We start from the raw sequence: 27,238 nt of genomic DNA on the forward strand, positions 1-27,238 counted from the left end.
AAAGCGAAAACGAACAAAAAACAAGCAAAAAGAGGGGGTCCCCATTTGCGATGGGGCGATGTGTGAAATGGTCACAACACTATCCTAATTCAACGATTTGTCTGAGATTGTCCTGCCATTATGTAAATATTAATATAAATGCATAGATTTGAAAAAAAGAAATTGCATTTCCCAAACACGCAGTTGTTGAATTCATTTCAGTCTCCTCAATATCAGCTACTGCTGTGTCTTTTGGAGAGGACGCCATCTTTGAAGTGTGGCACTAGAGGTGTGGGAAGACAGAAGGTAATTTGATTATTTATTTGTCCTCTTTGTCCATATAATATGGAGTTCAATTAGGTGCTATTTTTTGAGAGGAGACCTTTGATTTAAAGAATTGAAATGTGCTATGCTTACTATTGTGACGTTGATATTAAGACAAAAAGGGTCATTATTGAGGTTAGTTAAGTCATGAAGGAATGATACACTATTATGTTGTGGGGGGATTGTTATTTAAAATTGTATTTGACTAGAATGTGACAAGTACACCATTGCCAACATGCGGTAAAATCTTTTTGGACTTTGATATTCAAAACAAAGTATGTTTGTCTGGAACTAAGAGGTGTGGAAATCGAAGTCAAGGCATGGGATGGTCCAATGATTGGACATTCTATTCATAAATAAGCTTGGAATGTAATGCTAACAGTGGGTCCCAAAGATTTTTATAAATTCCTCATTTGCAAACTTAGCCTGAGCGTGGGTTTAACTTATAGATTGTAATACATTTTAAATTTTCTCAAATATTTCCAATGATTTTCCTCATTTACCAGTGAATGAATTTGCCAACCATTTGGGTTGTGTCCAGCTAGAGTTTTATTATTTGCAAGTGGACCTTTGATTAGAAGATTTAAAGTAAATGTGAAAGCCAAACAAATCAGTAGCACATATAATCCTGTTACAATTTAAAATACATCATATATTTTGTCAGTCCTGCTAAAGAAATATAGATTGTATTGATTGACCGCAGTAACAAGTAGTAACTAAATGGCAAGAAAATATTACCCCTTATCTTTGGAGCATCTTCTAAAAGAAAAAAATAAGTTTCCTCAGCAGTAATATTTTCTATCATCCATTTCCACATAAGAACATAAAATTGAATGTGCAATGTTGACAATAATTTTTTTGGCAGAATGATGTAAATACTCTCAAAAGCAGAAGGGCAAAAGCATACATCTTCATCCTCGTCATCTTCTTCACCATCTGATTCATTTAAACCAGATTGTCTTCCTAACAATTTCTTCAACTCCTTTCCAGATTTACTTAGACCTTCACCTTCCTCTTCGTTACCTTCACCCTCCTCGTCATCTTCATCCTATAACATCCAAATCTACATTAATACAACACTAACATAACCTCAATGTCCAGATCAATATCATTTCATTAATATTTTGCAAAAAAATGTTTTGAAACAACAATAAATAAAAATTGCAATGAATTATGTATTAACACACCAAAAAACTACAGCCATTTACCATAAGAACTTAAGATATGTAACCTGGACCCATAATGGAAGAAGCATTGCATCTTCAGGTGCAACCTCTATTACAAGATTCAAGGTAAATTTTACTGTTTATAGACTCCCATGATTCACTTAAGCCTTTTGAAGATCTCCAAGTACGATGAGCATAAGACACACCTTTACCAGTTCATACCACACAAACAAGATTCAAAATAATAAAAACTAATAAATTTATAACATGAAACAAGGGATAATGAAATGTGGGAAGAAGGCCTGAAGTCTAAATGACTTACAGCTCTAGTTGGCATAATCCCAGGAAAACTACTTCTTGACCTTGAGAGATCAGAGAACACACTGTTGGCATCAGCATTAGTAAAACTCTAATGACCATCTTCAGTGTCCTAAAGATTCATTTATATAATATTTCCCTTGTGGAGAGAAGATGAGCTATAGCATTCTTCAATCGCTAGTTCTTGACCTAATTTTGCTACTTCCTTTGGTCTCTTTGTACTTGGTCCTTTGTACAGTACTGCTGTACAATCAGTCATCTGTGGGCACTAATAAAAATTCTATTTATTTCTGCAATTTTCTGTTGTGTTCAATAACAAGTCAAGCAGCCAATAAATTCAATAATCTATATTTAAACAAACCGAGTTCTCAACAATAAACACAATTCCAAGACATTGTTTTATAGGATTAGGAATGTATAGTTATCAAGACTGATTGCATTGGCAGAGAGTTAAATCATTAAAAAAAATCTACTAATTAATAAATAATAGCAAGGATGTGCCTGATAAAATTTATTTATGGATGCAACAAAACCTGCTTGATTTCTGGTGGGGCTGGAACTTCAGGGGCTAGTTCATCTCTCTCTTCAGGATCATTTCCAACCGCTTCATCATCATCTGTGAATATTTCTTCATGCTCCCAATCATCACCTAAAAAACCAAATGATTATCCTCAGAGAAAAGTAAGCCATATCAGATTGAAGTTACAGTTTGAGGATTCACCTCAAGAGTTTTCAGCAAAGCAACAAATGATCAATATCTTTTTTAGAGAAATTGTGCATACGTAGTTCTTAAACTATATTGAAAACCTTGCAATGCAGGACACTCCACATACCTCTCTGGTGTGTCTTTACATTCTTCAAAATCTATGAGATATTGCTTGCAATGTAAAATAAATCATCCCAGCCATCAGTAACAGATTCAATTTACCTAATTTTCTTTGCCATAATGAACTCCAGTATGAATTCAAATATTCCATGTTCAGCATAGCTGCTTGATAATTTTTTCTCCATGTATAAATGTGTCTGTCTGTGTCACCACAGACAAGCAAATGCATGCATGCACAAAACTGTAATGTCCATCCTAGTGCCAGTATCATTGTATACTCCACTTTACAAGTAAGAAAGATGATCCAATTCTCATATTGCTTTGAAACATAGAAGACTACTGATTTAATTCCACAGTTTTGATCAACAGGTCAGAACAAACGTCATCAGAAAATGAAGAATCAAGAAAAAATTACATAATGAAATATCAGAATAGTCTTTTTAAAGCTATATATATAAAGAATCCCATCTCCACATTCCAGGCACTAAAGTTGGGTGCAGTAACTAGGAGTAATCTTCAAACATCACGTTGCTGAAATGATAAAAGTAATTTAGTTGTAAATGGATGCTGACAATAACATTTTCCGTGAGAGTAGCAAAGATACAGTGCATGGAGTTGAAGAGCCAAAATTATGTGCAAAATTTGAATTGTGGAAGGTAAAGGATGGGCAAGGAAGAAAACTCAAGAAGAGTCTTCTTTATGCATATTTATGAAGTAATTGTGAAATGTTTGTGCCAATTGAAGATTATGCCAAGAAATTGAATATTAATCAAAAAAAGGAAATTCAAATACAACATATAAGTAATAAATAAAATTAGAATACCTGTTAGGAGGTTCACAAAAAAATTGTGATGGCTAGTCCTGCTCCTATGTCTCCTATGGCAAACCCTAATTTTCTGTTGATGGAAGCACTAGAGACTTTCATATTGATGGTGCAAATGCCTTTGTGGACAACACCAACCCTGACACTCCTATCCAATCTGTAAATACCCATAGACCATGGCCTCTTGGACTCAACTCTTCATAAGGGTCATGCACCCAGCACCCACTAACTATCACACATTGCACATCAGGCCCAGACACTGGAACTCAAGATGCTTAGCCTGATTTGTAAGTTCAATTCTTTTTGGTCAAGCCTCACTAATCTGCATACTTAGATTTCTAAAACTTGGAACACTAGCCCTCAAATTATGCTGGAAATCTTTCCCAATATAATTTGCATGAAGATCAATCTTTAATTTTGGAAAAAGGTCTGTGATTCTGGGATAAATATGTTCTACTGGTTAAACCACAGTGTCCCCCTGCCTTTGACCCTATGACAGAATCCTTTTATGTCCTACTGGTTTGGGTGCAGCTAACCTATCTCTCACTTCAGTTTTGCGTCAACCCCTATCTTCAGGGTATTCATAATGCATTAGGAAGATTTTGAGATTTAGATTAAGAAACTAATGGATTGATACAACTCTATTTCAGATAGGATTCAGTCATAGCTAAAAATTTAAAAAGGTCTGCCTAATGAGAATAGGCTTCAAGTTCAACATTGTATTTAAAAACAAATACTTAATTATGAAAATATAGCTTTCAAATAGAGAAGATGTCACAAAATAGGACATATTACTGTGGATTGCTGTTGGGCAAATCAACAAGTCCCAAAAAAGCTTCTTGATAGAAGGGTGCAAGTTTATCTCACGTAAATAGGGCAGATTTTACTAGTGCTCATGTATGAATTGAAGTGGTTGCAACATGAACAAGAATTGAAGTTGAGCAAATTTTCACCATACTTATGCATAAAAGTGGAACTTTCACTCCCTCATGTATAAAAGTGGACTTTCAAGGGCTCACGCATAAACTCATCACTTCACACAATTAGCAATCTTTGCAAGGCAACATTGGGGATACCTAGGTTAAATGTAGTATTTGGGCAAAATTGCAACAAGGGGACCTTGCAATTCCACCCTTTGCAACAACTAAAGCAAGACATCTAACCTCACCTTTCAAAATCTTCACTTTCAATCCCAGACTCATTTTCAAACCTGTCAATATGAAAATCTTTTCATTCCAAGGCTAAAGACTACAAAATATTGCCAAGCGAACACTATACTAACCAAAACACCTAGCCTAGCCAGCGAAAACAGGGGTCCCCTTTTGCAATGGAATGATGTGTGAAAATGTCACAATAGAAGACACTCCAGTATTTTATGCCATTCTAAAGAATCACGGGTTCTCAGTCAAGTTGGACATGCTAATATTGCTTGCGCTTTGAAATGCAAGCCAATATTTGGTGATCAATATAACTCAGAGCAGATATAACACAGAGTGGACACAAGTATGCATTCATAAGGCCGTCCTGCAATTACATTTGTGGAGTCCAATTCTGTAAGTGAAATCAATCGAAAACAAATCAGAAAATATATTGTGTGTGATGAGTATAAGTGCATCAGACTGGTTTAATCAATAATGGAATCTGATTTCAAGTTTCGTGAACAATATTTTGGAAACTGTTGTTTTGCGACAATAGTTATTATGAAAATATTGTACATTTCCCTATCTGGTATCTTTCAGAAGCTTCAAAGCTTCCCTTACCTTCCAAATAAATTCGCAGATCTAGAGCACCCCAACCTTCCCACTATCATCAAGGAGCTCCCTATTGTGGCAAAGGAGGATATGGAGACAGAACTTCTTGAGGACATATGACAATAAATGATTCTCAAAATGCTTCTTTGAAGCTTTAGATTTTCACAAATTATTCTAATTTTGAAAAAAGATTTAGATTCAATAGTAACTAGAGAGCAATATTCCATTATTATTTGTTGATTAGAACAAAAATTGTTATTGCTTTCATAGATTAGAAAATTTGTTTGTTTTTCTTTAGATTAAAATATATTAAGTTACATATAGTTCTATTTTTGTAAGCCCTTGATCCCAACGCAAGGGACCTTGAGCAAAGAAAGCCCTCGATCTTGACATGAGGTAACCAAAACAAAGCAACTTAGAAAATGAGAGATTCCATCATTCTCATCAAAAAACATGAAAACAAAAACATAGAAGCTGCATTTAGCAAAAAGCCATCAAGTTGCACTCATTTACAAAAAGATTTCTTTTATGCAAGCAATTTTTTTAGAAAACATTCAATTTCCAAAAAAATACGAACATACAAAGAAGATTTGCTTTTGCATTTAGAAACCTTATTATTTCAACCAAGAAAACACCAAGAAAAGAGGAAGGATAAGCCTTGGTAATGTCACAAAGCCTACAGCAAGCGCAAAGCAAACTCAACAAATCAAACAATAAAACAAAGTACTAGTCACTTTTTTTTACTCCTCTTTTTCCTTGCTCAGCATTTCACACTTCATGTGTATCTTGGACTATAGGAAAATTGAATTAGCTTACTATTGAGCGAGATCCAAGAAAATGTGTTCATTCAAGTAACCCTCATAGAAGAATTACACCAAAGACAAACTAAGATCTTAAGGCTCATTCATTAAGAAAACCAATTAAGGCACATAAATGAAGAGTTCCAAATAAGAGAACTTGTTCTTTTAGAGGAACTCATTGAGCTTATGAATGCCAAAATCACAATAATCACACTCCAACTCGACTCAATTGCCAATATCCAACTCCACCCCAACAATAAACACCATAGCCTCCCACCTTGACCTCCTCTCTAGAAAAGTGAGTGAGCTTGTAGGTGTGATTTCTGTCAAACATAACAACAATATCCCTACCATTCATGATGTTCTTCTTCCACACAAAGAGAACAACCCATTTGTTCCATCACCACTCGACAAGCTCTTGCCACGAGAACACGAGTGACTAGGCAGGTATATTCAGCAAGAATGCAGCAAATATGACACCATGGTACTGACTCAGTTGCATAGTGCTTGAGTCATTTTTAGCTCATCACAATACCAACATTCTATACTCCTTATTGAACACTATCAATCAATCTATTATCTCTATCTACATCTCCTATTTTGTCAAATTATGTGAAAAACCATATTGTAGGCTAGATGTTATCATTAATAGAAAAGCTGCTCCTACAAAAATGGGTTTAATTATCGTAGGAAAATGGGTTAGCTTGATTTCTGCAGGCATGGAATTTGGTGAGGATCTTAAGACCGCTTCAATCATTTTGGAGTAGTTGTAGAAGTTGTGTTGTTTTCTTGTTCATCATTATGTTGCTTTTTGGGTTGGGACCCCAAGATATATCCCCAGAATTAATCAAACAAAAACTACAATACCTGTAAGAATGTCAAACCAGCAATTGTGATTTTTTAAAGAGAAGAAAAACCTATATGGAAATAAAAACTCCTCAGCTTATTAACTGTGATGACAAAACTTACAAAAAACTCAACATACAACTAAAACCTTCAAAGAATGATGATCTCTATCTTTACAACCATTGTAGACTATTGGACTAAAGAATAGACATGAAATTAATAAAAGGGGGAAGCAGTGAAAAATGAAGCATAAGTTATTAAAAAAATATTTCAAATACATGAATTTAGAGTCAATAGTCCTTTATGGTGTGAGAACAAGTGGAATGGGAGTTACTTGTCAACTTTCACTTGCATAATCTCTATTGAATGGAATATGTTTATTTCACATGATTCAGATAACAAAATATAAGAGAAAACAACATAAGGACATAAGTCTAACAATTGACCCAAACTAGAATTAATTTCTACAAATAGTATAGATATCAAAATATATCTATCTAGAAAATGCCGAGATATCAATTTTGAAGAATTTATTTACTTAAAAGTTAATTTATTTTACTTCGAAAATATTTTATTTACTAAATACATGGAGACATAAAATTTATGTGCTTATTTTGGAAATATTGTGTTTATTATTAAATATTAACATTTTGACATGTAAATGGCTGCCAAAATCAAAGCAAAAGGTAAGAGTTTTTGTTAACAAGCTAACACCATTACATTTTACCCCTTGCTGTCAATCTAGAATGGCTCTCAGCACTAATAATTTATTTATTAAATGGGCACTATGAAAACTTGTATGTCAAAACATATTGGTTGCGGACCTTTTGGCATTTATAAATAGACAATGAACATGAAATGAATATCAGTGGAATAGAAAGCATTTCTACTAATTATTCTTCTCTAAATCACCTTCTTTTCTGATACGACTAAACATGTGTGGTATATCTTTCAATTGCAGTGTGTCAATGCACATTCCCTATGCTGCACCCCAAATGTCAGAACTTAACATTCTCTACTGCTAGCATGGTAAAAGGAAGTGAGTTAATACATGGCAATGGCATATCAATGGAGTGCAATAGATGTCAGTTTCCATTTTGAGAAATTAAGGAGAAAAACAACCAAACAAGAATATCCGCATGCCAAATAAAAAATTATTGATTTGATAATGCTTCAAGGTTCCAAACATCTATTAACAACCCTTCGCATTCTAAGTATGGAGTCAGGAAGCAAGTGAGCGGCTTTAACAATAATCAATTGAAGAAGAGTAACAGATTGTTACCTAGTTGGCAAATCCTGTTTATGTTTGCACCAATTTACAGTTTTCTATCAGCAAGTGGCAAGAGAATCATGTACGGCACAGCTCTGGACAGTTCCAAAAGTTATAGATGGAGATGACAGCAAATTTTATCATAAAGAACTCAATGATGACTAGTGATGGTAATATGGAGCCATCTGCCATTGATGATATGTTAGTTTTTGATGTATAAAGTAGGCAGGAGCCTGTTATTGATTCAAGAACTTCATCCATAATATTAAAAATAATCTAATGACTTGATATGTTTTTTATTATTTTAAAGTTTATAACTTCTGATTTTTGTCATCTCATCATAATTTACAAAATTTGGCAATTTCCTTTCATAAATTTTGAACCAAAACAGAGATATTCATTTTAATTTTTTTTGACATATTGTTTTGGTGAAAAGTATGTTTTGGTAAAAAACTGAATGAATTAATGAAATGATCAAACAATCATTTAAAGAATTACAATGACAATGTTTCTATAATGAAACAAACGTCCAAAATAGAAAGACGCTAATTACACTAAATTACATTATTGACCATTAACAATAAATAATAAAGATATTATTCTAATACCCTCCCTTAATGGTCAATCTATCAACTACACCAAGTTGCCCCCTAAATTTTACAAACTTGTCCGAGCTCAGAGACTTGGTGAGGATATCTCCTGTTTGATCCTCTGTCAGAACATACAACAACTAAACTGATCCGTCTTCAACAAGCTTCCAAATAAAGTGACAATGAAGTTCAACATGCTTGGTTCTCTCGTGGAAGACCGGATTCTTGGCCAATTTGAGCACCACTTGATTGTCACAATAAAGGGGACTAGGATCTGCTTGAGACATTTACATGTCTGAAAGCATCCTTCGAAGCCAAATTGCCTCACAAGCTGCCTTAGTTGTTCCTCGTTACTCTGCTTCTGGTGAGGAAAGAGCCATTGCCTGGTGCTTCTTGCTAGTCCATTTGACTGCACCAGATCCCAAATTGAAAACATATCCAAATGTTGATTTTCTGTCATCAACAAAACCTGCCCAATCTGAGTTTGTAAAACCACTGAGTCTAGGATAATGACTTGTTGTACAAAAGACCAAAATCGGAAGTGCTCTTCACATAACGCAGCACATGCTTTGTTGCTACCCAATGATCAGCCTTGGGGGCTGTCCTGAAGCGTGAAATGTAGTTCACTGCAAAAACTAAGATCAAGCCTAGTAGTAGTAAGGTAGATGAGACTGCCCACCAGTTGCTTGAATGCTGATTAATTCACCAAAGGTGAATCTGATTTGGCTGTCAGCTTCAGCCCTTTCTCCATAGGTGTGGATGTCAGTTTGCAATCTTGCATCCGAAACTTGTCCAACAAACTGCAGGCATACTTTGACTGAGATATGAAGATACTAACTTCAGTCTGCCAAACTTCAACACCTAAGCAATAGCGCAGAAGTCCCAAGTTTGTCATGTCAAAAGATGGGCAAAAACTTTGTTTGATCTGATCGATCAAAAATGTCAAACTACCAATGATAATCAGTTCATCAACATAGACAACAAGGATAAGAATATCACCACTAGTGTTTTTGACATACAGATTAGAATCAAATGGACTCCCTAAAAGCCATCATCTGTCAGGTACTTGTCAATTTTGATGTACAGAGCTTGAGGAGTCTATTTCAGGCCATAGAGTGCTTTCACTAGTTTGCACACCTGATGTTCTTTTCCAACAACCTTGAACCCTGGAGGCTGCGTCATGTAGACTTCTTGCAACTCACCATTGAGGAATGCACTCTTAACGTCCATTTGATGGACTTTCCAACCAAATTGAGCTGCTAAGGCAAGGACAAGCCGAATGGTACTCATCTTGGTTGTAGGAGCAAAAGTCTCCTCGTAGTCAATGCCTTCCTTCTATGAAAACCCCTTAGCAACAAGACGAGCTTTGTACTTGTCAAGAGTTCCGTCATCTTTGTAATTAACTTTATACACCCATTTGCAACTAATGGGCTTCTTCCTTGGAGGAAGATCAAAAAGGACCCCAAGTGTTATTCTTCAGAACACTGGTGTTCAGCTTTCATAGCCTTTTCCCACTCAGGAATTCCTTTAGCCTCAGAATATGTTGGGTTCAAAAATACTATGAATGTTGGCCATGAGAGCAAAGTTGACTGTATTTTGCTGCTTGCTCTTGTTTCCGGATGATCTACCCTCGATGAGCTCATTAGCATGAAGATCACTTATGGTCTTATAGCCCACCATTTAGGCCGAAGAAGAACCAACATCAGATGTAGGAGGAATAATTGGAATAGGATCTGGAACAAGTTCAACATGTGGAAGATCAACATCATTCAAAGAAAAATCAAGTTGTGCATCATCAAATTCAAATTTTGCATCATCCCTCCCATCAGGTGAACCAAAGGGAAGACGAACACCCAAATCAATAGCCTTCAAAGGCTAATCCTCATAATTCTGCATAGACGAGGATAGCTGAAATGGTCCTCGTTCTTCATCAAAGACAACATCACGACTGAAGATGAGATGATTAGTGTCTACATGAATCAGCCGATAAGTCTTGTGGTTGTCACTGTACCTTGTGAACATAAGTTTCTGACTCTTGGAATCCAACTTGGAGCGCTTGGCATTTGGAATCCAAACATATCCTAAAGAGCCAAAGACTTTAAGATGACTCATCCTAGGTTTGTGACTAGTCTAGGCTTCCTCAGGAGTGTTCGCCTTAGCAGCCTGTGTGGGAGACTGTAATGGGTACCCCAAAATCCACTTCTAAATGAAATCACAGCTATAAAGTAATTCCGTCAAACACTTTGCTTGCAGTCCCTAATTTCTCTGTTTTGTGTTACAACCCTTATGACTCCAGAATGGTTTGTTGTATTGTTTTTTTGTGCCCTTTTAACAAGGATCTATGCATTTAACATGAATATGAAAATGAAAGCATAAACACACAACTGAAATAACCAACACACTGTATTTATAATGATTTTCAGATTAAGTGCGATATTGGCAATGAAACAACTCACTAAATACTCCAGCAATAGAATAGCATGAATATTGTTTTCAAAGAGTGATGGCCTGGGCCATAGCATTAGGCTGCTGCTAACAAGATGCTACAGTACGCAGCTGCTACAGTGACGTTGCTACAGTACGCGATTGCTACAGTGCGTGGCTGCTACAGTGATGTGGCTGCTACAGTATGCTGCTGCTACAGTAATATTTTATCTTCAGTCAGTCCAAAGTCTTCATATATCATCCCCTCAAAGTGGCATAAGCATCGGACAAATGGAGATGAAGTTATGAGCAAAACATCCAATCTGCCTGTAGCTAGAAACGTGCCCAAACTGCCTGATAATGAAGCTGGTAGCAATGGATTCCAAAGGCCAAACCCCAGGGGAATGACGTCTAGAATGTCACAAGAGAGGATAGACGTCCTCTGATGCCAAGAACGGGTCTGCAACTCATTGCATCAATTTCTTCTCATATCCAACATATCTAATGAAGCCACAAACGCTTTCTTTTATTCTCTTTCCAAGGGTCCACTCAACTCTCATCGGCAATGTGGGATAAAAGATGAGCAATATAAAACATATATTAAAATATTCACTTATGTCTCCCTTGGGTATAGATCCCATAAAATAAATATTAGAGTAACACTTTAATATTTTACAATTAAATTAAATGTTACTTTAATAAAACTTCAGGCATTAAAATGTATTAGCAATCGGACTCCGAATAATGCGAGTGATAGCTCGTCGGAAAGCTCTCACCAAGGAGTATCAAATCCAAACACCAGAACTGGCCTCCACTATGTCCTGCTGACTTACTAAAAATAGTAAGTATGCCTGAAACTGAGTAAATCAACTTCGTTTTGGCCCAAACTGGAAATGACTAGGCCAAAACACTCCAGGATCCCCTTAAACCCTTCGTTAGCCCTCGGGACCATGTAGAACAAGGCTAACGCACACACACTTGTTCAACTGCTAAAGTGGGGACATTACAGAGACCGATTAAGGAGATGGACTGCAGTGAATACTACTTCTGCCCAAAATTTCTTGGGAACAATCCTGTCTTCCAACATTGACCTAGCCATCTCAGTTATTGTGCGGTTGCAACGTTCTAAAATGTCGTTCTGTTGAGCAGTGTAAGGTGTGGTTAACTGGCGTTTGATGTCGTGTGTATCACAAAAGTTGGAGAAAGCGGTAGAACAAAACTCCCCCTATTATCTAACCTAAGAGTGACTATGGGATAGCCTGACTCTTTTGCTAGTAAGGCCTTAAACTTCTAAAATACAATAAACACATCTTATTTCTGTCTACGAAAGTACACCCACATTTTACAATTGAAATCATCAACAAACAGTAAGAAACATCTGGACCCAATAACAAAAGGTGTATTCATTGGACCACATACATCAACGTGAACCAACTGTAGTACCTTTGAGGATCGCACTGAGTCACCATCCTTGAATGGTGTCTTGTGCTGCTTCCCACCGTGACAAGCTCCACAAACTCGATGATTCTGAGTCTAAATCTCAAGTAAGCCAAGAACTAAATCATCCCGAATAAGCTGATAAGCCAAGAACTAAATCATCCCGAATAAGCTGATAAGCCAAGAACTAAATCATCCCGAATAAGCTGAGCAAGATAGTGAATATTCAAGTGGCCCTACCGTTGATGCCAGAGACTACTCATAGAAGATGATTTAGCTGCAGAGGCATGCTCAAGAGAATCACCCGTATCCACAAGTCTATATAGACCATGATCCTCGATGCCAACAACCATAGTAGTGCTAATCGCACGATCAACAATTGAACACTTGTGTGAACTGAATACCACATCAAGCTGAGGAGAGTGCTGCATAATCTAGCTGACGAAGAGAAGGTTTAGTTCCATGCCAAGAACATAGTATACATTGAGAAAATGAGATTCCTCCCACCAGACTGGATATGAATGTTGCCCTTGCGGACAACAATATACCCTTCACCTCCTCCAAAAATGACTAAATTGGTGAAAGGTGAGAAGTTTGTGAACCAATCACGCCGATGAGTGAAGTGTCGAGAAGCACCAGAGTTTATGTACCAAGCAAAAGATTTCACATGATCTACAAGGCACTTCGCCATGAAAGCGTAAAATGTAGATTCTCTATGCTCAGAGTGCTCTGCAACATTGACCTTAGGCTAAGACCCTCCCTGCTTCCGCTGTTCAGAAGCCAACTGATTTTGATAGTCCTTTATCAAGTGACCATACTTATGGCAATAGTTACACTGAACTTTCTCCTTCTTCGAGCTATCCTGAGACTGACTGGGGCCTTTTTGCTGAGATGATTGAGATTTGCTTTTATCCTTGTGAAAGGATTTGGCTGTGAAGGCTTGTTCGGTGGAGGACGAAGTGGCACTGCTACTAAACTATTGTTTCCAACGGTCCTGCTACAAAAGTTTGGTGCACAAGTATGAAAACTTTAAGTCAACATTTGTTGAAGTAATGTTGAGCGTTTCTATGAAGTGCTCATAGGATTTAGGTAGACTCTTCAGGTTGATTACTACCATAGCCTATTCCTCCATTTTCCATCCAATTGCTTCTAGCTAATCTCGGATGTCCTTAATCTTCGTCAAATGCTCTTGTAAGGACATATGCTCATCCATCATGATAGAAAATAGTTGGTTCTTCAGAAAGAATGCACAACTCTTGTCTGATGTCTCATGGAGATCCTTCAAAATAGTCCAGATCTCTACAGCTCGTCAAACTTAATCCTGATCTTGTCCAACTACGGTAGGACGAGTCTCTTTACCCAGAACGAGATCATCGAGGCGACAATATTCAAAGATCGTCATCATCCTTTGCTTCCATGTGTTGTAATTTTTGCCATTAAATCGCTGACTGCCTTCCAACATTATGTTGGTCAAAGATGCCATCTCGCACGCTTTTCGAGGCACAAAAAACAAGAATCACAATAGAGGAGAAAAATAATTTTTGAAGAGCACGAAACTTGAGACACAGATCCCAATGCAAAAACTAAGGCAGATTTAGGAACAAACTTCGAGATTGAATGCAAATATTTTTGATAAACCCAAAAAATTCCGACAAAGATCCAATAAAGTATGAGAAAAACCCACAAGGAATCTGGAGTTGAAAATTAATTCTGGCAAAAAATCAGAGGATTTTCTGCAAAAGCCTAGTTGGCAGAAAGCAGAACCCTAGGTCGAATCTGTAAAAGCACAAAAAATTGTGCCCTAGCCGCTGAAAAATCGCATGCAAGAAGTCATTAAAAAAAACGTAGGCAGATGAAAATCGTGACGCAGACGAAAAAGAATCGCAAGCTGCAGAGACTAACGTGATGTCGTCGCAGAATTCAGGTTGCGGAAGGTTGCAAAGGGAAAAAAATCAGGTCGCACCGCCACTGCCCAGTAAAAATCGTGTGCAGAGAACAAAGATTGTGTGGAATAAATTTGTCGCAACACAAAATACACATGGAGATTCAAAAAAACGATGCGAAGAGAGGAAAAAAAGTGACCATGACCCCAACAAATTCACACACATGCTGGAATCTCTAAAAACAACACCCAGAAAAGAAACAGCCACGGAAACCCTTGAACACATGGAAACAGGCCACAATTTCAGAAAAAAATCTCACAGAAAGTATTATTATCAAAAAATCTTCACTAAAAAAACAGTTTTTCAAAAACCTTAAAAACCGAATTTTTTTTTCTTTCCCGCTCTGATACCATGTTTTGGTAAAAAACTGAATGAATTAATAAAATGATCAAACGATCATTTAAAGAATTACAATGACAATGTTTCTATAGTGAAACAATTGTCCAAAATAGAAAGACGCTAATTACACTAGATTGCATTATTGACCATTAACAATAAATAATAAAGATATTATTCTAATAAAGTATGTACACTAATAAATAACAAGCTTAACGATACCAGTTAACTTATATATATAATTTTGTTAACCATTTTTTATATGGCATAATATATGCTAGTTTGTCCTTTCTCACTCAAGAGTTTTTAAGTTTTCTTGTCCTCAAGTAAAAAAGGTTAGCATGTATTCCAATTATGTGGATAGGCATTTTCAATTTTGTGTTGTTATTTGTGTATAGTAATTGTGACCAATATGGGAAATGGTTGCAGCTCATTGTCCAGCTAACATACCTTCTGATGATCATTCAAGTTCAGGCAGCTCTCTCATATATTCTCCCAAGTTGAATTTGTCTATGTTATAGAGAAACCATGTGCATATTATATTACATGGATAAAGTGCCAAGTGTTTGTTCCTATATTTTTACATTCTTGTACATTTATTTTTCTAGTTTGGTTATGAATACTTATGCAATATTTTTATACTAGATTTTGGATGGTCAGAGAGCTTGAGTTGCCCCCAAATATATCAAGAGAGAACATCTGTAAGCCAAAGAATTTCAGTTTCTTTCTGACATTGCAGATAAACATTTTTTCCCAGATGAAACCCAAGAAACCTCTGCCATCCCCAAGAATGCCGAGCATCACTGGGTGTTATACAAGCACATAGATCTTATCCAAATAGGATCATCCACGTTTAAGTATCTCAGTAAGCATTATTTGTTTCAAATTTCCAAATAGGATCATCCACGTTTAAGTATCTCAGTAAGCATTATTTGTTTCAAATTCAGACATGGTTTTATGATCACCAATGAACTAAAGACATATTTCCAGTCACACTTCAAATTCAGTCATACTTGGTCAGACCCTCAGACTGTCCAATAGAAGAAATAGGGGTAAGTGACATTTGACTCCAGTAGAATGTGTAACCTGCACACAACTTAGCAACATGCACATTCAACTCCAGTAAAACATGTCACCTGGACGTTGACATAACCTTGTAATATGCACATTACACTCCAGCTGAATGTGCATGTCAACAGTGACAAGGTAAATCACACAACATTAGCTTCAACCAATAGGTCCATATTACAAAAAAGAACGACCGATCAAAAAAGAAGCCATGGCATTCCATATTCCAATATTTAGCATAGAAAAGTGTTTTGAGACTTCCTATGCCATTTGTCTGATCGTGTAGAAGCATAAATACTTCCACTGGACTCATCTGAAATCATCTAGAATTGTAGAAAGGAAACGTTCTTTGTGACTTCTATGCCATTTGTCTGATATTGTAGGAGCATAAATACTTTCACTGAACTCATATAAAATCATCTAGAGTTGTAGATTGCTTGTATAGCTGAGTGTAGGAATAAAGGAAGCTCATTTAAGTGAGTTTTAATGCAAAGACAGCCTATTATAGCTCAACAGACAGGTTCCACAGTGTTCTTGGAGGCTAAATGAAAACAATGAGCTTGTCCTCGTTACTTATTATAGTTGATAAGGAGGCGTAGAGATACTCTCTTATATGACTGAGACTACACCAACGTGAAAGAAAAGATAAACATGAAGCCATTAATTCACCTTTGGTTTAAAAACATATAACAAAGTTTATTTCGTGATTTTTTTTCAGGTTGTATCATTTAATTCTCTCCCAGAAGAGTAAAATACATTAGCTAGCAATTAGAAGAGATTTCTCTTTCTGCACAGTAGGATGCATCAGCTAAAGAATACACAAACAGCCCTTTCAATATTAATGAAATGCAAAGCAAGTATATTAGGAGATATCCTCAGTATAATGCATTAACTATAAATTCCTATAGAATAAAAAAGGCCAATTCCATGGATTTAGAAAACCAAAATAAAACAGAGAATACAGAAAAAAACAATCTGTTTCTTACATGACTGAGCACAGACATACAGTGAAAAAAAAAAGTCAAAGTAGAGAAGAGCTTGCCTTTCTCTACATCATCATCATCCCCATCCAGATCAGCTCCTCTAGCACCTTCCTCATCATCATCACCACCTCTTTTGTTTAGACCAAGCCTACTTTTTCTTTCCTCCTCTTCATCTTCATCCTCCTCTGCTTTGTCCGATAGAACGGTGTCATCATCATCATCGTCACCCTTTTTACGCCGACCCCCACTGCCACCTCCACCTCCACCTCCACCCCCACCACCTTCAAGCTTTTCTACTTCACCAAATGCAGCAGCGCCAGTATTTGCTGCTTTCATCATCCATCTCTGAAAGCCATCAGCTGTTCTCCTTCGGTTCTTCATTTTCTCTTCTGCTTCCTCCAAAGTGAGTTGCTTATATTGAGCCACTTTGTTGAAATTGTACCTGACAAAGATATAATTACAAATATAAACATCAAACCTAATATGACACAGTTTTTGAATATCAAATTGGGAATGGTGTCTTGAACCAAAGTTGTGTCCACATTAAATTTGTGTAACTAACCATTTCATTACAATTAAGGATTACAAATAGCAAAAACATAGAATTTGGTAAGGCTTCTACATCTTTGTTTGGATATGTTGTTAAGCTTTACATCAAAACCTCAGATAGGCATTTGATATCAAAAAAATAGAAAACCAGTTTATACCATGCACCAGCAGGAATAGCAAGAAATTCTTTCCCGTGCATCATCAACAGGTAGTAAGTCGCATGTTGTGCACCCTCAAGTTGTCCTTGAAATTGGTACTGCCCTGTCTCATCTTCCAATATCCATGGTTTATTTTTGTACTTGTCCTGAACCAAGAAAATGTGGAATTGGTACAACCATGAGCAACATAAACTGCACTATACATATTACATACAGAGAAGTAGGCAGCACATTAGTAAAACTGTAGAAAATTTAAATCCAGAATTCAAAGGCACAATCCAGTGCCACTATATAAGAAGTAAAATATTTATGTTTGAAATTGCTTAAGGAATAAATGTTTCTCATAGAAATCGGCTAGTCAAAAAATTTCAACAAAGGTTATCTATTTTCTGTCAAGATAGACAATGTACCCGCAAAGCATCTGTCAACTGGCGGCTTTTAAGACCTTCTTTATTTAGAAACCACTTTGCTTCAGATCCTTTCTTCCTGGAAAAAGTAGGTAAACCTTGTACAAATCTTGCAATAGAATAACTTTTATCACTACTGTTACTTGCTCGGACGTTATACTCCTGCATATAGCTCACACAAATTCAATATATCAAATATTTTAATAATGTTAAAAGTCATTGAACCAATGGTTTACAAATTCTAATTACAATTCCTAAGGTACATTTTCGCCTTTAAAGTGTATAAAAGGGTACCATTAACATCAGCAACAACTAATGCCAAATAAAAGTTCTTGAAAAGAAAGGGCAAAATAGATAAACCCCTTTCAATCTTTGACAGAAATAAAATGATATGAAATAAAATAATCAAGAAACTGAATACTGCATAAGATTTTTCAGTCAAAACCCTTGCTTGCATGTATTGAACTACACAAAAAATGCTTGCATAATAATTATGCAACTTACACGAATTAAGCGGGTAACAGGAACTCCACACTGGGAACAAGATGCTTTAGTTTCTGCCATTGATTTCCCACAAGCCAGGCATAGAGTCATATGCTTGCAGTTGCTTCCATATAAATCTGATGTTGTCCCACAGCCACCACATGATGATTTAAGGACAAGGTCCCCAGACATGACAGCAGTAACCCTCACGTGCCTTGAGAAGTAGAGTAACAGTATATCTGAAAGTAGAAAAAACAATCTGATTAAGAATGAAGCAAATATTTAAACCCCCAAGTAGTATAAAAGAACATATTTTAAGCAAAGCAAGACTCTACTGAACTCTACAAGTTATTTAATTTCCACTCATGAGCTACATTTTGAAAAATGTCTAACAACCTAGCAAACAGCTTGACAACATCAGTTTAAATAGGAGTCAGGAATGATATAGAATAATTGATCAATATACCAGCATAATCCCACCATAAGATCTCATCATTTTATATTGTAATAACAAATTGTATGCAACAAAGTTATGCTATAAACTGTTACTCAAAGGCATTTTGCTGTTCTCATGATATCAAGGCTTATCTATTTAACAGAACCAACTTTTAAGCTACCTCTAAACAAAAACAAATAAGTCTTGAAACAGCATTAATAGTATAGTAAGCTAGCCATTGAACCAAATCAACTAGATTTTCTGTTGAGAACAAGCTGAAGCAAACTGCAATAATAACAAAAACAAAATGTTTGTACATCTAAAAACAGAGATTACCCAAGTAGATAATGTGATTGCAGTTGCACATTCAACACAAAAGCATAAAAACAGCAATGCCAGAAATAACACTAGATTTACATGGAAAAAACCTAAAACTAGATACCTATAAGTGAATATGAAACTAATATCCCGAGACTCCAATTTATACAGATTTGTGGGAGGGAAAACCCTAAGTTACTGAATCATGGTAAAATAAGGCTGATTTCGGGTATGAAACGTCTTGGAATTGGAGGTGGCTTGGAATCAGTGGGAAACGGCCAGGGTTTGTTCACTCAGTTTTGCCCACTTTGCAACCTCTGAAAACCCTAAATTTTTAATTTTTTACTCCCAAAAATAATAAACGTGTTTCCCAAACTCAGCTTCAAGGGCATGAGGGCAATTTCCATATGCTGGCTCAGCTCAACAACCATAGATAGCTGCATCCAAACTATATACTCACTCAACGCCAATATAGTCTGCCCGAATGATAATGTTTCAAACAAAAACTATGACCATGACGGAATCCATAGATGCTGTCGCAAACCTTCACAGTTAATAATGAAATATATAAAATACTTTATTTAAAAAGTATCATACATTATATTAATATATTGTCTGGTAAACTATATGTTAATAGTTATATAATAAGATTACAAATTTAAAATAATATTAAATTTATAAGATATATATTTAATTTTTAATTTTTAATAATGAAATAAATAAAATAGTTTATTTTTTATATTAATATATTGTTCGTAAAACTATATCTTAATAGTTATATAATAAAATTATAAGTTTAAACATAATATAAAATTTATAAGGTATATATTTAATATTAATATATGTAATTTTAATATATAAATATATATTTTTTAATTTATAATTAATATACTTATTTTAATATACATATTTATGATTTTTATATTTTTTTATACTAGCGTACCCAAACGTACCTAGCCCCTTCAAAAAGTTTTGTCGTACCGGCATACCATACCCACATACCCTCGGCTGAAGACAACAAATTTTTGGGGAGAAAGATGAGTTCACTCTCGGCTCAGTGCACACAAATTTTTTGGTAATACTTGTGTAATTGTATTCATTTTAATTCTAGTATTTATTGTTTTTTTAAAAGTGTGTATCCACATAGCATTTTTGAAGGAGTATAACTCTCTTCTACAAGGATACCAAATCTCATGCTCAATCTTATCCCATTAGATTCCATACCAAATCTCATGCTCAATTTTGTTCTTTGATGCATGGGGGATTCCTTCCAGCAACAAGATGAATCAGCATGTTTGCCCAAATCACTCAAGCACAATTCATCAAGTGGAGGAGTTCAAGTCTCAATTTTGAAGTTGTAGAGGAGGAAAATTGAACCACTGCAAAGGGCGATTAGACCCCTCGACGACTCAATTGCCTTCTCTCCACTTCGAGCAAACCTTCGAGGTTCTCCAACCTCTAAGTTTGATCACTAGGGTAATAAAATGTGTATAACTCTATGATACTAAAAGATAAAAATGTTTTGATTATAGACGTTGAAAGTGCAGATAATCAGGACCACTTGGTAAGATTTGTACGCTTTTTGTCTAGGACGTATGCGTGGGCCGAGGACGATAGAGTGGCACGCAAGCATCCTGTACGAGCAAATCTGTACTAGAAAGTACAGGATAACCAAAACTCAAGTTCTGGATGCCAAATGCAATAAACACGAAAATAGGAAATTGATAACTAGATAACATAAACTAACAAAAAGACAGAGAAAGGGAAAGAGAGTATCACAAGGGGTCCAGCAATAAAGCCTCCAGCTAAAGCTACCCCTTTCCTTGCCAAACTTGCACACAAACGAACGAGGACGAAAATGTTGGGTGTCTATGATAAGAGGTTTGCCATAGTCAAAGCCCCGCTTTGGTGTTTCCACCTCCACAGACAACCATGATGCATTGACTTGGATAAACGATAATGGAAGCGTAATTGATATATGCAAAACCACAAACAATAAAATGAACAGTGCAATGAACCAAAGAGGAGAAACTTCCCTTCAACACTAAGAAACTGAGAGCTTGTTGGGATGAGAGAAAGGCATAGACCTCCTGGGTTGATGAAGCTTTCCTGTGGATGATAATGGAGATAATGTAAAATCAACAAGTGTAAGAAGTTATGTGAGATCAAGAGAAGAGAATGTAATCCGAGAGCTTGAAGTTGCAAGAAGAGAGGTAAAAATGAACCAAAACAGCAAGTTAGAGGAGATTGGAAGACATCCCGATGTTGGTGGGCACAGAAGGAGGCATTACACTACCAGAATTAGCAGGTGTAACATCTCAACGGCCACCTTCGGTCCAAATATTCGCGGGACAAATGCATGGCACGCAGGTGTCCATAAATAAATCAGTTCAAATGGTTAGGAAATTGGACAAAACATATCGCAAAGCAGGCTGAGCAGCAGATGAGGTGGAAATTCAAAAATCGTCTTTGATTCAGCTAAAGCGAAGGCATTATGTGACGTGGAATTGCACAGGATGCAATTTGCTACACTACAAAAGTCTTCATCTTGTGCAAGTGTCCATTCAATTAGAAAAGCATATTTCCCACTTCCAGTAAATTTTTTCTTCTAAGCTGCTAATGTTGCTCTTTCTTCTACCAAGTGCTTGACAATAGAAAATGGACCAGCCCAGTCTGTTCTTTCTTCATCACTTTTGCCTTCATTATTAGGCTGAGGCCTTTGCTAAGAAGCCGAGGATTGTTTATCAGACTTAAAAGGAAGCAACTTGTTCAGCCCACCTTAGTTCTATTGCACAAAACGAATCCTCAGTTTCTGGTTCTGAATTTCGTTTTGGGGAGCAGCATCTACTTCCATAACATCTTGCTCTGCAGCTCCATCATTATGATTGTATCTTTGTTTTTGTTCCATATTTTGTTGACCATCTTCACCAACTAGAACTGTCAGTTCAGCAATATGAAGAGTTCCATCACCCACATAGTATTCTGCATTTGAAGGAATTTATTTTCTCTGCAATAGTCATCTGAATGATTTATCATTTCTTCATTGTTGTTAGGTTAAAAACTTGGCATTCATCATATCCTCCTTTAGAGATTCATGAGCTGAAGAGTTTGTATCTTTATCAAACTCATCCATTTCTTCAAAGCAGTAAAAAAATCTCTGCAAGTAAATGACTTGCAGTAGTCTAGTACCCATGACTAATTTCAATGAGGTGTTCTGGTTTCCCGGTGAAGATGAGGGTTCCCTTTATACGCAGGCATAGTGGCATGGTTTGGTCTAGGCATCTGCATACTCCCAGCAAGGAGATTGATAAGTTGTTGCTGCCCATACTTCAAGGAATTCATCAAGTTGAAGAGTTCTCTCTCTTTAACCTTAATTTCCCTGGGTTGATGCAGTACTGAAATCTGGTTTGTTGTTGTTTTAACCCTTTTCACAGGTTGGCAAGATCACAAATCTGATGCTGCTATAGTAACCCTTAATAAAGGCACAAATAACAGATACAAAATACACCAGCAACAATTATACATTTTTATAATTTTTACATTTTTCTGCTAACGTACATTCAAAGGGATGTATAACAATCTGATAGAGCTTACTGGGGCTTCCAACTTACAAACTCTATACTAACTGATATGTGCTGCTCCTGAGGGTTGTCATCGCCAAGATAATAGATTCAAGCTTGAAGAGTTTTGTCTCCAAAGCACGCACTTGTTGTAGCAATGCCACAAACACTGAATTGAGAATTGAATTTTCTAAAAATCCCTTCTCTTCTGTCTTATGCTCTGTTTTACAAACCTAGCTCCCAGCAACCCTAAATCATGGGAAGTCAGTGCACAAATAGTGGCAACTAATTAAGAATTAGTTTTGTCTAATGTAGGCAGCTAACTGAACAATACTCCCTAAAAACTGCCAATCCACATCATAGCCAATTACTTGTAAATTGGTGGCAGTTAACTGGTCAGTCCACTTCTCAACCAGTGGAGTTTAATGATAGGCACTGAAGACCCAGCCGCTGCTTAGCTGAAAGTTATAAATACTTAATTGCTTCTCAAGTGGAGGACACAAGACTCAAACGCCTTGTTCTTAAAATGCAATATACATTTCTAAATAAAAACTAGAAGTATACCAGCTTATCTAATTGCTAATCCTATGCTGATAATCCAAGTGTTAAATAGCTGCAAATTAATAAAGGGGACATAACAAAAAACATGAACATGGAAGAACCAGTGTATAATTTTCTGCAATCCTGAATTGGAGTGCATTATATAGTGTGGTCTTTCCATAGAATAGGTTATGTGGAATCTATATAATTCTTAAAAATGGATTTAATTTTGGTACTGCTTTAGTTTATCCCCCAAATGACTATCATTGAATGAATGAGTGAATGTTTTTAATCACGTCCATGAGGCCAGGCAGCCTAGGGGATCCACGGGTAGCCAGCAAAAGAAAAGCATGCACAGCCCAAAACACCGTGCCTAAATCTCCTTTTCCTTCTGCATCTTGGATCTTCTATTGTGTATCTTGACCAAGATATCTGCAACTCTTATTATCTTTTCTTCTTCAAACAGATTACTCAAGTTGTTCACTTTTAGTGTCTCGATATAATTGATCCGGATATCCTTGTAAGCTGAACACTCCATGATGCAATGTTATTCTGTCTCCACCACTTCCTGCGTGCTATAACTACACCTTCCATTAAGGATTAAACTTTAAAGTAATGGAATATGATGGCTGATCATCCTAAAAGGATTTCATGGGTTAAGGAGGGGACTTCAATTAGTTGAAAACAAATAGGCAAGAAAGGGGATGTAGTGTCGAAAATTGCATACCCCTCTGCAATTCCACCTACACTTTTGTATCCACTTTAGTGTCCATTCCCCTAGCATTTGAGTAGGCTCATTTCAGCCCTTGCATCAGCCTTTCCCCTCTCAGGATGCTTAGGACACCTTTTCAGCAGCTATCCTTCAGCTTCAATTTTGCATTGACCACGTGTTTCTCTTGCCACAAGTTGTTTTTGAGCGTGATTCATCTGTACACTAACATGTTATGCGGACATCTCCACGTCGTGCATTCGTACTGTGACATCTCGACATTCAAATGTCGGTTCTGAGCGGTTTGACACTTGTCACCTGCCCAAGTCGGTGAAAACGGCTTAGAATCTTCCGAAACGGCTTGCAAGCTCTCTTTTTCCCTCCTATTCTCTCTTTTAAATCTATCTTTTCTCTCCATTCAATCTCTCTAGATTCTTGACACAATCTCTCTAGTTCCTCATGCAATCTCTCTTGGCTCTCATGAGTTTTCTCTTTCTCTCTCTAACTTGCTACAACAATCTCGCATAGCACTCTTGGCTTCCTCAAGCCTCTTTGGTAGTATCTCTCTATCTATTTATCTCGTCTTTAAGCATCTTGGGATTTATCACATCCCTTATCTATCAAATCATTTATCTTCTCTATTTTATCATTGTATTTCTCCTAATAGGGGTTTTCCTCCATTAAGCGAGGTTTGTTTCTATTACACTATCTATTTGATCATTGTCTCTTTTGTAATAGGAGTTTTCCTTCATTAAGCGAGGTTTGTTTCTATTACGTTATCTATTTACTGTTTTATCCAAATCTATCTATCTAGCTATCTGTGGAGGTGGAAACACCAAAGCGGGGGTTTGACTGAGGCAAACTCCGATACAGCACCAACATTTTTCTTTTTTGGCTTGTGTGCAAGTTTCATTGGATAAGAGTTGCTTAGTTGGAGGCTTCAATCATGGACCAGTTGTAAGATTATTTCCTTCCTCTCTTTCATTTATCTTCTTCAATATCCATAGTCGTTTTTTGCTTTTTGTTATATATTTGTCTAGTTTTACTTCACTTGGAACATGTACCCATCGCTTTGTACTTTCTATACAAACTCTGCACTTTGTCCATATAAGACGCTAGTGCGTCGCGCTGTTGTCTACGACCTGCGCATGCGTCCTTGGACAAAGAGCCGTAGAGGTCGTCAGAAGATCTCTATGACATATTTAGTGTCATCTACGGGATACTTGATAGCCTTAGGCTTTGTACTCATCCTGAGTGGAGAGGTAGACTAGTGAGTCCCCAAGAGGTTGGTCTTCGCCTATCGGTGTGGTTTGCTTTTTCCCCTCTACAGGGGGATTACAATTTGATTAGAAGGGAATGATCTATTATTTTGGCATAAAGTGAAAAGTGCTGACAATAAGAGATCTTTTTTGAAGAAACAAAAACAATGAAATTCGAATACACTTAGGTAACAATCAAAAAAGAATAGACAAAGTGTACTCTAGATTGGATGATAGAGAATACTTTGACATCAAGGAGAATGACCAAAATAATGTTTTTGAGTCTTTCCATATGCACTATGGAATCATTTTCACATTGAAATAGAGTTTCCATTGAGATCAAGACATTGTACTAAAGAAGAAAATTTTGAGGACATTGCAAATTGAATGTATCTCAATTGAAGGATTCAAAATGCTATGCAAAATTGCTATAAAGATTTTAGGTTCGAGGTCAAAAATTCATATTTTGAAGTTAATATGGAAGCCTTGCAAATGTTAATGAGAATGTAAGGCTCGTGACAAGAAAAGGTGATTTAGAAGAGCTTAAGAGAAATTAAAATAAATAGAGAAAGACAAGAGATTATCTCACTAAGCATTAATATAACCAGTAACAACCAAACCAGAGGTATCCATAAGTAAAATATAAGGTACATGGAGCTAAAATGAGGTCTGAACAAATTCAGTTGAATGTAAACAAGGTCAAAATATTTGTCAATGTTAAGAGCCAAAAATTGCAGAGAAATATCCTGTATAGAGTTTCAGGAGATTGATGCAGGAGCATCCCCGGTTATCAAGCAATCCCACCTCAACCAAAAACAATTTCTTTTCTTGCATTTCAATTTGTAGTTGTCTCGGCACTTTCTTCCGCATTTCGCCGCATTTTTCTCTTCATGCGTTGTGGATCTGGATTTAAACTCAACACGATGTCATCTACATCATATGAAAAAATCTTGAGATTTGCATTTGTCATTGCTAAGTTATTGCTCCTTGAAATTCTGTCATTCTCTTTGTTAGGGCATTCTATACCAATTGAAAAATCCCGCTTGTGAACCATTCCTATTGCGTCAAATCTGATTGGAACATCATCCATGGCATTTTGGATCCTAGGGGAACCTTCCCCATAGTCCGCAACACGTTATCATCTTTTGCGAAGTATCTTCTTATATTTGAGGCAGACCTACACATTTCATCATTCTTTAGGTTTTGAGACCCTTAAGGCCAATGCAAATCTTTGCCAGAGCTAGAGAAACATATATAAGATCATTTTGTAATCATTCAAAGTCAATTAAGTAAATAGATAGTAATTTTGATCAGTAGAATCAAGTTTTTCAATCCGCCCATCCAAGGGACTATAATCAAGCCAATGCACCCAGTGTATAGCTTGTGATGCCTTGCGGCGGGCCTATGAACCCACCTTTATTTCGCATATAAGGCATATGATGTAATGAATGTTGTTGATGGTAAATATAACAATCTTCCTATTGATAAGCATTTTCTTGTATTATTTCCGTGGTGTTGAACTTTATGCAGCATGGTTGGTCAGTCCTATATGGACCCTCCAGCCATGACTACACTAGAGATACTCAAAACAAATCTTGAAGAGATTAAAAAATGGATTTTATGGCTTCAACAAAGATATTTTCTCTTGAGAAAGATGTGATGATAATAATATTAGATAAAAGAAAGAGTTGTGAAAGAGTTAGCCAAAAAGAAATTTCAATGGAGGAAGCTAAAGATTTGAATTTAAAGATGAAATAAATTGGCTATAAGATCAATGAGAGATGATACAATAGGATTTAATGGTTTTCTACTTGAATTTGGCAAGGCAAATAAGTATTAGATTGTGATAAGGCTGCTAACCTTGTGAAAGGCAACATTTCACGTGGGCACCCTTAAGTCAAAAATTTGATAATTGAGTTGTAAAACTAATCCTTG

General features: G+C 36.3%; 1 protein-coding gene across 1 annotated transcript in view; it reads right to left on the minus strand.

Annotated features, from left to right (window-relative positions):
• Positions 1-27,238, minus strand: part of LOC131029500 (transcription initiation factor IIF subunit alpha) — a 48,157-nt gene that overhangs the window by 12,001 nt on the left and 8,918 nt on the right. The window contains exons 2-7 of the mRNA XM_057960008.2: positions 18,503-18,720; positions 18,002-18,160; positions 17,592-17,737; positions 16,944-17,326; positions 2,321-2,436; positions 1,211-1,351 (exon numbers count right to left, since the gene is read on the minus strand). Coding sequence (XP_057815991.2) covers positions 1,211-1,351; positions 2,321-2,436; positions 16,944-17,326; positions 17,592-17,737; positions 18,002-18,160; positions 18,503-18,673 — 1,116 coding nt within the window. The 5' untranslated portion in view covers positions 18,674-18,720. The remainder of the gene's footprint in view (positions 1-1,210; positions 1,352-2,320; positions 2,437-16,943; positions 17,327-17,591; positions 17,738-18,001; positions 18,161-18,502; positions 18,721-27,238) is intronic.

The sequence above is a fragment of the Cryptomeria japonica genome, chromosome 10 (assembly GCF_030272615.1).
Source record: "Cryptomeria japonica chromosome 10, Sugi_1.0, whole genome shotgun sequence".
NCBI lineage: Eukaryota > Viridiplantae > Streptophyta > Pinopsida > Cupressales > Cupressaceae > Cryptomeria > Cryptomeria japonica.